This window comes from Pimephales promelas, chromosome 4 (genome assembly GCF_988280905.1).
Source record: "Pimephales promelas chromosome 4, fPimPro1.hap1.1, whole genome shotgun sequence".
Taxonomy (NCBI): domain Eukaryota; kingdom Metazoa; phylum Chordata; class Actinopteri; order Cypriniformes; family Leuciscidae; genus Pimephales; species Pimephales promelas.
Window position 1 is genome coordinate 42,320,617 of NC_142772.1, and position 13,731 is coordinate 42,334,347.

Genomic DNA, 13,731 nt, shown 5'->3' on the forward strand with positions numbered 1-13,731 from the left:
ACTCCACCCTTAAAGGACACACATTTTCTTTGTGAATGAATAATGTATCATAAATAAATAAATGTTTTTCCTTAAAATACAGGGTGCATAAGTCAGGATGCCTATGTTAAATTCCCATAGAGTCGGGCAGATTTTTATTTTTAAAGGCCAGTTATTTCATGGATTCACGATAATATGCATCCTGATAAAGTTCCCTTGGCCTTTGGAATTAAAATATCCCCACATCATCACACACCATTCACCACACCTTGAGATTGGCATGGTTTTACTTCAGTTAGCCTAATAGCTGGTTTGATTTGCATTGAAAGATGATCTTATGGAAAGTACCCTATGCCAATCTCTAGGTGTGGTGGAAGGTGTGTGGTGATGTGGGTCTATTTTAATTCCATAAATATCCAAAAGATGATTTTTTTTATTCCTCTTTTTAGGCAACTTTAGCATGGGTGTCCAAACTTATTCACATCACTGTATAAGATGGAGACCGATTCCTGTTTACACCTGTTTTCTAATTGTCCAGGGGAGGGTCTGTGGGAGTGTAAATGTATGGACTTTTTAGATCTTTTGATCTAATGGATCAATAAGCTCACGGAAAAACATACGGCGAGCATCGGCCAGTCAGAAAAGGGGCCTGTGGAGCTATAAAAACAAGGAATTCAGACCCAAGCATTGCAGTTTTGCTTTATATAGACCACAAATGTATTATATGCAAAAAGGAACGATTTAAAAGCATGATATGTACCCTTTAACAGGGTATTTTAGTATTTTTTTTTTTTTTTTTTTTTACATTTAGTTTCCCTTTAAAAAGTTACATTATGTTAAATAGGTTGCGAATGCCTTTTCAGTTGCAAACTGATAATCATAGCAACGTTTTGTCATTTCTTTGTCTTTTGTAGATAAGAAACAAGAATGCTAACAGTTTAACCAATTTAGTGCTGGCTATTTTTTGGCCAAAGCAGTATTAGCGACTAGAGATGTTTTAATTATTGTCCGTCAGTTAATCGTAAACTGCCATCTATCCAATTAATCCAGTCTATCAAATTAGTAACTGGTTGTTCAGTTCAGTTCAGTTCTCTACAAAGATTTAATTCAAATTCAGTTGTCGCTCCTGAAAATAATCAAACATGGTGTGTGAAGGCTGAAATACACTACATGAGTTTTAAAATCTACACATAAGGGCATCATGCACTTGCTAGCTTTGAAAAACAGGGCGTCATATGCTAAACAACTCAGGCTCATAAGCTGCTTTTTGCACAAAAAACCTGTAAGGAATGGTTCCAGTTATATTTCCACTTGAGCTTGGTTCAGCACGGCACGTTTACAAACCATTCTCAGCACGGTTGGCTAAATACGTCAACTCCGACTGCTCAAAATCTGACCTTCAGCAACTATTGCCAACTTGTCCAGAGTGCAAAAATCTGAACAAATGTTGTGTAGTGAATTCCAGCCTTTACTAATGGACAGTGAACAGTATTGAGGAGTGTATTGCAGGGGTGTGTACGTGGCCATGTAGACACACACCTCCTGATACACTTGGAAAGTATTTGGCTAGAATTGAAAGTTTCCTCATGTCTGTTATAATAAATCAGTCTCTTTTACTTTAGATTGGCAACTCTCAGCTACACTCTGATGTCATACTGTAGTTCTAGGCCAGGTTTTCTGTGTGACAAAAACATCTCTTCTCCCACAATACTGTGCACGCACAAGCGCTTTTATATTTATATTTACACAGCATTCTTAAAAAATGAGCACACACCAGAGCCGTGTTTTATCTCGCATAACACTTTACTCATCTGAAAGGTAATGCCTCATTAGCGGCCATTCTCTGCTGATTTCAGGGTCTTACAGATTCAATATTTCATATTCGGCTGTGAAAAAGCTCTGATATACAACACTCCAGTCCTGTGCATGGATTGTTATTCTTTCCAGCGCCTTTTACACATGAATGGGTGAATTAGAAATATTCCCAAACCTCCCTGCCTATTTTGTCTAGCACGCAACATGTATTTGCAGTTATAAGCGTTTATTCACAAAATAGAATCTGTATCGACGGTTCAGTTTATTTTGCACGTCGAAAAAAAAAATTGATTTAAAATGTAATTCTTGGCGTAGAGGGCCTAAAAAAAGAGGAGCTCGGAAAAGGAGTCTGCCGGGGCTTTTAAATTACCCCGAAGTGCAGCGCAGTGTGACGTCCAGACAGCCGCTGCGAGCTCTTCCCACAGACGTAGTTTTGTGTGGCGGTAGAGCTGGGGGTATCTGCCGGGTGGCTGCTCCTCTCGCTCGCCCCTCTTGACGAACGACCCGCGAGAGGTAATAAAAACATCAAAACCTCGCAGGCTGCTAACCAAACAAAAAACACATCTGCAATAAAAGGAACAGTAGTTCACAGTGGGAGGCTCTACGAAAGGCTGAGAGGAGATGAAGCAACAGGGTCTTACACCGTCCGGCCTTAACATGCTGCTGAAATGCGCACGCTGCGGAAAACGCTGACACCACTCTATCGGCATCATTCATTTTCTTTTCTTTATTTCATTTGTTTTTGTCAAAGTTTGAATTTTGAAGAAAATTTTGATTTTGTCATGTACAGTATTTTAGTCAGTTTTACTCTGACTTAGATGCTAAAATGGTATCTAATTTTAGTTGATAAAAATAGAATTTTAGTTTGAGAGAATGCAAAATTATACCAAATATTCAAATGTTTTATTCATCATCATTTACATTAATTTAACCAAAAAATACCCCCCCCCCCCAATAATACTGTGCGCGCACAAACACTTTTATACACCGCATTCTTAAAAATGAGCACACACCAGAGCCATGTTTTATCTTGTCAAAGTTTGAATTTTGAAGAACATTTTAATTTTGTCATGTGCAGTATTTTAGTCAATTTTAATCTGACTTACATGCTTAAATGGTATCTAATTTTAGTTGATAAAAATAGCATTTTAGTTTGAGAGAGTGCAAAATTATACCAAATATTCAAAAACTTTTGCTGATAATTTACTCACCCCCATGTCATCCAAGATGTCCGCGTCTTTCTTTCTTCAGTCGAAAAGAAATTAAGGTTTTTGATGAAAACATTCCAGGATTCTCTCCATATAATGGACTTCATTGGGAACCAAATGGTTCAAGGTCCAAAATGAGAGTTTCATTGCAGCTTCAAAGGGCTTTAAACGATACCAGACGATGAATAAATGTCTTATCTAGCGAAACGATCGGGCATTTCAAAAATAAATAAAAAAAGTTTAAGTTTTATAAGCTCAAATGCTCGCCTTGCTCGGTTCTGTGAAAAGCGTTCGTGACTCTCCTGTTCGAACTCGTTCATCAAAATGAACAAATCTTTTTTCGTGTCATGACTCGAAGGGTCCTAGATAAGACCCTTATTCATCGTCTGGTGGCGTTTAAAGCCCTTTGAAGCTGCACTGAAACTCTCATTTGGACCTTGAACCGTTTGGTTCCCATTGGAGTCCATTATATGGAGAAAATCCTAGAATGTTTTCATCAAAAACCTTAATTTCTTTTCGACTGAAGAAAGAAAGACGCGGACGTCTTGGATGACATGGGGGTGAGTAAATTATCAGCAAAAGTTTTTTTTTAAAGTGAACTACTCTTTTAAGACACCAACATATCAGCATATTTTCTTTGTATATTCAAAAGTAAGTAAGTCATACAGGTTTGGAATGACATGACCATTAGTAAAAAGAAAAATCAGAGCTCATGAGTACACTTTTGTGTGTTACAAAAAGAGCATATTCACCATGCAACTTGATCATTAGCATGTAAAGTTTGTAAAGTAGTTTGTTTGCATCATTTTGTGCAGATGCAAGTGAATTTTTATTTATGGTGTGTATACCTTTTAAAGTTTGCGATCAGTATCAAGTAAATTCAGTCTTAGTGGGCATAAGAGACTCCTTCTAAAAACATCAAAATATCGAACCGAACCCAAACTTTTGAAAGGTAGTGTGTCTGATTAATCTCTCCTCTGTATAGGATGCATTTGGGTGAATTAATTAACTTGATAGCAAAGCGCTTCATTTTACTGGAGTTTATTCGGTGTCAAGTGGTCAAAATATTGTCTACTATTGGATTGTTTTAGACAGTCATATATTCCTTTTGGATTTTCTTCAAAAAAACAAACATTGTTAATATAGTGTTGTGTTATTTTTGTCTCATCCCATTTCTTGCAACAGTAAAAAAATATATTGTGAAGCGCATTTTTCCGTCTCACTATCGTTATCGTTGTGAAGTAGAAAAATAAGCTTTAAAAAAATGTATTGATTAGTAAATGTGTAGATAAGAATCCTTTCAGCTTCATTTTGCAGAGAAGTGTTCTGTAAGATGGTGTATGTGAGCTGAAGAAAGGGTTGCGGTTTTTATCAAGCACAGATAAAAAGTGGTTCGCCCGGGGTGGCCCGCCGTTCCACACTCGCTCATGGATATGATAGCCGTGGTGGTGGAATTCAGCAGCCGCATCTGTCACAGACTTGACTAAGAGTGATTACTCTTGCGTATCGTTTTGCATGTGTGATCGCAACAGTGTGTGTGATGGCATAGGCAAGACGTTTGTTGATCAAGATTTGGCTATGGGTGGTTGGCTGCGCTCCTGACTATTGACAGATGTAGACGGACAAGATTTTGGAGAGTGAGGCTGAGATGGTTGTTTCATGTGTGTAAAGATTACTGTAAATCAAGCATGTATGTCTGTGCAAGCTGTTGGAGATGTGCTGACAGCACTCACAGGTGGATCTCCACATCTCTTCACGTTCAATCCCTACATTCCTACCGCTCCTCTCAATTAAACAGCCCTCCCTCCTACTACCCGTCCTGCACCACACCAGGCTCCGTGCTTCAGGTATCCAGCATCTGTCAGCACTTAACTGCCCTATCAAGGGGTGTTTTGGAATGAGGAAGCAGGATGCTTTGTAAATTCCTTTGCTTTCGTCAATTAGGTATTGGTTTCACTTTTTTTATGCTCTTGTGCCAACATGTTTTTTGTTCAGGTGTCCACTAGGTGTAATGCCCAATTGAGAGGCGCATGTAAAAATAAAGCGATTAAAAGCGAAAGGTGTGTGTTGTAAAACGCTGTCGCCGGAAAATGCAAACACACCCCTCATCTGTACTGGATTGTCAGGCTCAAGTGGACAAGTGATGATAACTGGTTTCAGGGGATCAGTGTGAAGTCAGTTGAGTCTGCCAAGTCCATGCTGGAGAAAGCAACATACTGCGCTTTGAACATCCCGTTCCGTTGCTGCCAAAAATCAATCGCTCTTAGCTTTTTAATTGGCTGCCGTGCTGTGCAACCAAGTGTGCTGTAAGTCATCGCGCACTCGTGTCCCGTTGCATTGCTTCCAAAAATGATCAAGGTTAACTTTCTTTGAAGTGCTACAGGAATTACGTGTTTTTGCAGGCCAAGCCGAAAGTTAGCATCACCATGGTTCCCTCGACAAAAAGCCAATCGGATTTTTTGGAATTTTCTATAATAAAAAAAGATGACCAACGAATTTTAAGATCCTTACATGTTTTGTTTGTCAAAATAATATTTCCAACCCAACTTTAATGAAGCCTAAATTCAATCGCCAGAAGGAAAAAGCTAAATTTAGGCTTTTAAAAGAGTACTTTTGCTGATAATTTACTCACCCCCATGTCACCCAAGATGTCCATGTCTTTCTTTGTTCAGTCGAAAAGAAATTAAGGTTTTTGATGAAAACATTCCAGGATTCTCTCCATATAATGGACTTCATTGGGAACCAAATGGTTCAAGGTCCAAAATGAGAGTTTCAGTGCCGCTTCAAAGGGCTTTAAACGACACCAGACGATGAATAAGGGTCTTATCTAGCGAAATGATCCGTCATTTAAAAAATAAATAAAGTTTAAGTTTTATAAGCACAAATGCTCGTCTTGCTCTGTTCTGTGATGAGCGTTCGTGACTCTCCTGTTCAAACTCGTTCATCAAAATGAACAAATCTTTTTTCCGAGTCATGACTCGAAGGGTCCTAGATAAGACCCTTATTCATCGTCTGGTGGCGTTTAAAGCCCTTTGAAGCTGCACTGAAACTCTCATTTGGCCCTTGAACCGTTTGGTTCCCAATGAAGTCCATTTTATGGAGAAAATCCTGGAATGTTTTCATCAGAAACCTTAATTTCTTTTCGACTGAAGAAAGAAAGACGTAGACATCTTGGATGACATGGGGGTGAGTAAATTATCAGCAAAGGTTTTTTGTTTTTTTTAAAGTGAACTACTCCTTTAAAACTACACCATGTTTGCATATCTTCAAAGCTTCTGACAAATTTGTCTTTATTTAAAATCTACAAGTTGGAAAGTTTGAGTTGGAATAGTGTGTAAGAGCCTAAGGATAATCACAACGGGGCTGTGGAAGCAGACTAGTGAGTAGATGAAGTCCCATTTAGCCACTTGTTAGAAACGGTCCTTTTCAAAACGCATAAAACATTGTAAACCATTGGCTTTGGGACGATTGAACTAGAGGTGCAAAAATTCTATTGATTTCTGGGTTTTAGGACTCATTCCTGTGACGCTTTTTTGGGCTTGATATAGTATAACCAAGGAAATGTGTTGTCCTCCAGTCCACTATTGGGCCTACGGCAAGGTTTTGAGGTTTGTTTTTGGTTAATCGTCAACAGGACAAGCATATGTGTGTACTTTGCATGCATAGATGACCGTTTGCTATGTATACCCCATCAGGAATCAATAGTCTTACAGAGAAATGAAGGATAGTTCATAAAGACTGACCTCTTTGATGTCTTTAAGTTCATTGTGGAGGATTTAAATCCATGGAGAATGGATTCCATAAATGAAAGCTAATGATATGACATTTCTCAAACTCTAAAGTCTGTGTTTGGTATGAATGCTTCCATATTGCGTTCGAGCGAGATTGAGTATGGGGGTAGACGCACCATTTAAATCCCGCATTCGTGGGAAAAAGCGATAGCCAGCCGTGCTAATTTAGCAAGACTTTTGGAGTAAACAAAAGAACTTCTGTTTTTAAACTCTCTGGAATAGTCAAAGTTGTTGGAAAATTCAGAAACGAAAGTGTGGCTCTCTGTAAATCATGGTTTTCTAATGGTTATTTCATGATACAGGCCTCGCAGCTCACTTTATAAACACCCATTTACCTTTTTTATCGCTTTGCTGTGACCTCTTAATTAAATTAATGTATTTTCCTGACACAAACTATGGGAAGCATAACAAACACAGATAGACACATTAACCCATCATTATCAACTCTGTAATATGGACCAGATGGGCGTTTAGTTCAGGCATACCAACCTCGGCTCGGAGCGATTCATCTTTCTCCCCCGTCCCTCTTGGCCGCAGCACGCAAACCCGTCTTTCTCCTTTTCACTTTGTGGGAACGTTTCTGCTCGCAGTCGCAGGTGACATCATTACCATTCTCCAAAATTGTGATTCGGACTATAATGCGAGTTGATTTCAGATATGAGCAAAAGTAATGCTATAGAGTCTTGTTTTCGCTTCTCTGTTAAAGAATAATGTTAGGGACGGTTTTACCCGTGCATTCTTCTATCCGCTTGGGTCAGGAATACCTGACTGGCTTATATCTTCCACATGCAGGAGTGACTGGCTCTGATTTTCCAGGCAGAAACAGGAGCACGCCGACAAATTCTTCACTGTCTTCTCCCGCATGAGAGCCATTAGTCTCTCTGGACACCGCTTATGAAGTCAATTTTACGCTGTCCAGTTCGATTCCAGCTTCGGGACCAGATGCCTCCCGTGGAGAGACGGCTCGTACGCTCGCTCGCGCACGCACACACTTAGCACGTTTCTCCAGGAAATACCTTGAACGTCCTCAAAGGAGAGGGGCCGCAGATAATGAGCTCTCGGTAATACTTTATAATACGTCACATTGTTGCCCATTACCGAGATTTATCTGGTCTCCTGGCCACTGTAGATCACAGAGAGCAAGGGAAGGTAATCTTTAGCCAGAGTTTGCTTCCCTTGCACTGTTGACCAGACCTTTCAATGCAAATGTAATTCACCAGAGACTGTTAAAACAACAAGGCCTTCGCAAACAAAGATTCCAGCGAAAACAGTCAAAGGTAACTCACCCCACCTCCAACGCCTCATGCGCCAAACCAAATAGTAACGCGCGTAGCGTTTTGCTCGTGCTTGAATGTTTTACGGCCGATGATTGAGGCGCTGAAGTCGCGCACGGATTTCCTCTGCCAGGTTCAACAGCTATTTAGCCGTTCATTTGCGGCTCAATCATCAGATCAGGCAAAGGTGGCTGGTGGGGAATTGCTCTCGCGCTCTGCCCCATTCTTTTCACGGGTCTAAATTTGCTCTTGCTCAGGTCATTAAACAACAAGCTCATTTGTTTCTGGTAAATAGTTTTCAGCTCTAATCCTTTCTACCCACCTGAGACATTCATTCCGCGTCTGATGTTCACTTTCTCGAAATCGTAGGGATTCCAACAGGGTCGTTTGTTCGTTAAACTGTCTATTGCGGCTCATTTGGATTAAAGGATTAGTTCACTTTTGAAAAAAACTTTTGCTGATAATTTACTCACCCCCATGTCATCCAAGATGTCCACGTCTTTCTTTCCTCAGTCGAAAAGAAATTTAGGTTTTTGATGAAAACATTCCAGGATTTTTCTCCATATAATGGACTTCAATGGGAACCGGATGGTTCAAGGTCCAAAAGACAGTTAATAACAGTTTCAGATGCAGCTTCAAATGTCTTTAAACGATATCAGACGATGAATAAGGGTCTTATCATGCGAAACGATCGGTTATTTCAAAGCTTATTCCAAAAATGTAACTTTTCTAAGGACAAATGCTAGCCTTTCTCCATTCTGTGAGGCGCGTTTGTAACGTCACGTAATACGTAGCCGGAAGTACAGAATCAAAATCGTCCGACATCGTTGTTTTACCTTTCAATTCCTTTTTTGTAAACGGCGTTTGAGTTAGTTTTCACGTTCAACCTATGCGTTCAACTTGTAAACACTCTGACTCTGTACTTCTGGCTACGTCGCCCGTGACCTTTTGAACGTAATTACGTACTACGTGACGTTGCAAACGCGCCTCACAGAATGGAGAAAGGCTAGCATTTGTCCTTAGAAAAGTTACATTTTTGGAATAAGCATTGAAATAACCGATCGTTTCGCATGATAAGACCCTTATTCATCGTCTGGTGTCGTTTAAAGACATTTGAAGCTGCATCTTTTGGACCTGAACCATCCGGTTCCCATTGAAGTCCATTATATGGAGAAAAATCCTGGAATGTTTTCATCAAAAACCTAAATTTCTTTTCGACTGAGGAAAGAAAGACATGGACATCTTGGATGACATGGGGGTGAGTAAATTATCAGCAAAAGTTTTTTCAAAAGTGAACTAATCCTTTAATGTCTGACTTGTGTTCTCTTACAGATGCGCGACTCCGTTCAAATGACCAATCCTGGGGTCTCGCAGCTGCGTGTCCGCGCCGACGGCAAGATCCTAGCAACGGCGGGCTGGGACAACAACATCAGGGTGTTTGGCTTGAAGAAACTGAAGCCACTGGCTGTTCTACAACATCATACTGACATGGTGAATAGTGTGGCCTTCTCCGACCATCAGGACCCCCCACAGAGACTTTTGGCCGCAGGATCCAAGGACCAGCGGATCAGTGTGTGGTCTATATATAGCGAAAGTTGAGTTTAAAAGACAGAGGCCCACTTTGCCATTTCCTTCAAACTGATTGTTGCCAATTACTCTGACTTTATTTACATACTTTAACGTGGTGCTAATGTATTTTTCTTTGAATGGTGAAATGCCTAAATTAGTGGCTGACTGCCATTGTGAGGCGGAGCTTGCTAAATCACATTTAGCAAGACGTTCAGCAGCGTTTGCCGCTATTGACGCGTCCATGTGAACGAGTTCCTATTGGTGAAATGCTCAAGCAAAAGCAGCTAATATAAACACACTCCATCACAGTGTTTTGTTGCAGTGTGCCACAATGGCAAATAGTTATTTAAACGCGTTTTTTTTTGTCAAAGGCAGAGCTTAAACCGTCCTCTCCGAGATGTTTGCTTTACCCCAGGTTGATGTGCTTCAGTAGGCGTATTTGCTCTTGAAGTCGCACCTGAGCGGCAAAGTAATCCAGCGCTGTTTTTCTAAATCTGCCTCTGAGTTTAAGATTGCCCTCTGGACTGACCTGCATACATCACACAGGGTTAATCACAAGGGCTCAGGCTTCGCAGACAGGCCTGTTTGTTAGAAAGATTCATTGAGCAAGTTTCGTTTCGTTCTTCCTTTAAGCTCATGAGCTGATGAAGGCGGCTCTATTTTCAGCCTAAAGACAAGGCTGACCTCTGTGTTCGGATGTGGCTAAAAGACAAACTCTTTTTGTATTTATTGCTTTTGCTCTGCGAAAACTGGATGGCTCACTCAGCAAAGTAGTTTGCACTTTTTGTTTTTGTTTTTCTTTTGTATGTGTGTGTGTGAGAGAGAGAAGACTTGAGGTAACGCATTGAGAAAACTGATATCTAGTATTGTTTACACTATTTGTAAATGAGGTTCTTAAAGGGATAGTTCACCCAAAAATGAAAATTGTCACCATTTATTCACCCTCATGTTGTTCCAAACCTGTATAGATTTCTTCTGAACACAAAAGAAGATATTTTGAAGAATGTTAGTAGCCAAACCGTTGATGGGACCCCATTGACTTCCATAGTATTTTCCCCCATACTATGGATGTTAATGAGGTCCATCAACTGTTTGGTTTTCATTTTTTAAATACATTTTACGTAGGCATAACCAATAGCTGGGTTAATTCAGACGTCTTAATTCGACGTGCGTTGCCATAGCGTGAAATGCAAATGGAGGGCAGGAAGTGATTTGCTGTATTTAGAAAGCACCATTACAAACTCAAATTGCCTATGTTTTGCATTCTTTATGGTTACTTAAATCGATCAAACCATGAGTAGTTTTCAATCGTGTACCAAAAAACTTGTTGTTCATAAGGGGGGGAAATGCAAGACATTGTCTGAAAAACTCCGGAAAAACGGCTTGCAAACCTACGTCTGCGGTTGGGAGGAGCCGAATGGGAAAATGCCCGTGTGTGCAGTGATCACTTCGTCAAAGTTGAGTTAATACAACTTAAGTGGCTGTTTTCAGTTTCCGAACTTTTTAAAGTCAAAGTATGTCTGTAAGACGAGGTAGTTGCTGATATCTACCGCCTCGATGCCAGCAAAATCTCAATTCAGTTGAAAAATCGCTCCTCTTCATAAAATAAGGATCACATCCAACATATGTTTGATTTTTTTTTATTTATATATAAGTAGTACAGTACGGATTTTCCTCCATCTTGTCCATTGCGCTCTTCACTCCCTGCCCTCCATCTGAATTTTGCGCGTCATCATAATCGCGTGACTGAAACATCATAATCACCAAACTGATAGCCAATTCTTATTCAGATCCAGTTCCATTAAAAATATATATTTTAATCACTTGAATTTTCAAATGAATGACCCTTATGAACTGATTTATTTTAGGTGAATCAAACATGGCCTGTGTAGTTTGATTCCCTAATGAATGAATTTTTAATGATTTGCTGTGAAGTCATTAAAAGTTTTTTTTTTAGTTGATTTGATTTCTTATTTGTTATACATGTTTTTGTTGAAATCTGAAGTAATTATTTGTTAACTGGCTATAGTGAAGATGGTAAGTGTGATAAATATTGCTCCTGGAAAAACAAAATAGGATAAGAATTATTAATGGAACAGTTGAACGACTTGAATTATCACTCAGAACCAGAATTCTCTGTGTTCTTCAGTGAAAAAAAAAATGAATAAAGATTCACACAAAAACTGCAGAAATTTATATTAGTTGACTAACATGCAGAGACTTTGAAGGTGATTATTTTTGTCAGCGTCTATGCGGTAATAATAGCCATCCATGGTACTAAGATAAGTGGGATTTCATGCGTCTCAGAGCGATGGCGGTGGAACTTCAAACGGCCCACAGCCGTTCTGCCCCATAAAGCACGTGTCTCTAGGGACGTACCCAGACTGGAATATCTCATCAGACGGTACAGGAAGCTCGGGGAACTTTGAGGCCATCCTTTTAAAGGAAAAACAACAGCGGGCGAGTCGCCGGTCAGAGAGGAAGACAAAACAGTTCATTTCACAGTCCGCCTGGTCATTAGCCTTCTCCTTGTCATCTGTGGACCCTCACGCACCTTCGTCCATGACCTCTGTAGAGCTTGTCCGATTGGTAATCACTTCCTACTTTTGTAGACTTGGTGGGGGGGCACAACAAAGCCATGCCAGGGGTGCCTTCCATCCGTTCTGTGAATAAGCATGAGCGTCTATTGCTGGAGATTTCAGCTTATACCTCCCAAGTCAATAATAGATCACTTAAGCAGTCAGTATAAGCAGAACCTCGACATGGGCCACTGACAAAAACCTGCGGCTCACTGAACAACAGACACATGCCTGTCTATAGCATGAGGGGTCAGAGGTCACCTGACCATTCTACACCAGCTTAAACAAACTCATAGACCCTAATAACAGAATCTACATGGCATGTTTTGCTGTGTAAAGATTCTTGTAGGTAAGACTGGATGAATGGATGTTAGCTTTTGGAAACAAATAATAATCCCAGGTAATCACAGTCTGAGGAAATGGCCCTTTGAATGAGAGAAACTCAACACTGGTTGTGTTAGTAAATTATTTATAAGTTGGCAAGCTCAGTTGGAATGAAACGATTTCTGTTGTCTGAGATAAGCACGGGGTGATTTGTTTTTGTATGCAGCATTGACAAATGGAACACAAATTTACTGGGGGAAAAACGCGGGAAATGTGAAACACGTGCTTGGCTGTAGGTAAACATCTTCACAGGTTTGGTTCACCTTAATTTTTTTTTTTTCTTGAAGAGCTGTCTTTGGACGTGCCAAACCAGAGAAATGTACACAGAAGAAAGGCTTGTCACAACAGATGTTCCAGATGCGACCCTGTGTCAGATGATTACCAGTTATTTTTTTCTTTAGCCCATAGTTTGCTGTTTTACTGAGGTTTTTAGTTGGCCGCCTGATAAGAAATGTCCGTGTGCGGTGAGTTACACCCTTGCAGGCTTTCAGCATGGATATTATCAAACATTTATACAATATAATGTATTTTAATTTTTTCTACTAATGTTTCTAATCAGTTGTATTCTGGTTGTATTTCTAATTCATTGCGTCTCTCTCCGTACACAAAATATAGATTTGGACAATCGTTACAACTGCATGATGAATCCAGAAAATGGCAGAAGACAAAGGTACAGTTAAATGAGAAACTGGGTCATCATTAATTTGCCTTAATGCAATAATGTTCAATGGGAAATGTAAGCATGTTTTATCTTAGGCTACGAGTCATTGCGTCAGAAAAGGAAAGAAACCTGGAAAGTGCAAAGGTGGATGATAGGCTCTCGCGCTTTAGGATTTTTTTTTTTAATATTGATTTCTATATGAATGTTTAATTAGGCGTCACTTCTGTAATATTGTTTAATATTCCGTGTACAACGTGGCCTATGTCATTATCTCCTCGCGTCGTGAGGTGGATAATAGGCTATAGCCTAATTCAATAATGCTATCGAAGACAAATAGGGATTCCTCCAATTTGGCTTTACTTCATTTTATTTGTGTCTTTGCATGGAAATACTATTAGCCTATCCTAGATTGAAAAAAAATAATGCAAATAAATTATCTTAGATATTATTCAATTAATTAAGATAGGCCTA

At 39.8% G+C, this 13,731-nt stretch overlaps 1 protein-coding gene across 1 annotated transcript in view; it reads left to right on the forward strand.

The window, feature by feature from the left end:
* Window positions 1–11,597, forward strand: part of gnb1l (guanine nucleotide binding protein (G protein), beta polypeptide 1-like) — a 37,652-nt gene extending 26,055 nt beyond the window's left edge. Inside the window, exon 7 of the mRNA XM_039659536.2 lies at window positions 9,400–11,597. Coding sequence (XP_039515470.2) covers window positions 9,400–9,666 — 267 coding nt within the window. The 3' untranslated portion in view covers window positions 9,667–11,597. The remainder of the gene's footprint in view (window positions 1–9,399) is intronic.
* Window positions 11,598–13,731: the final 2,134 nt, after the last annotated feature.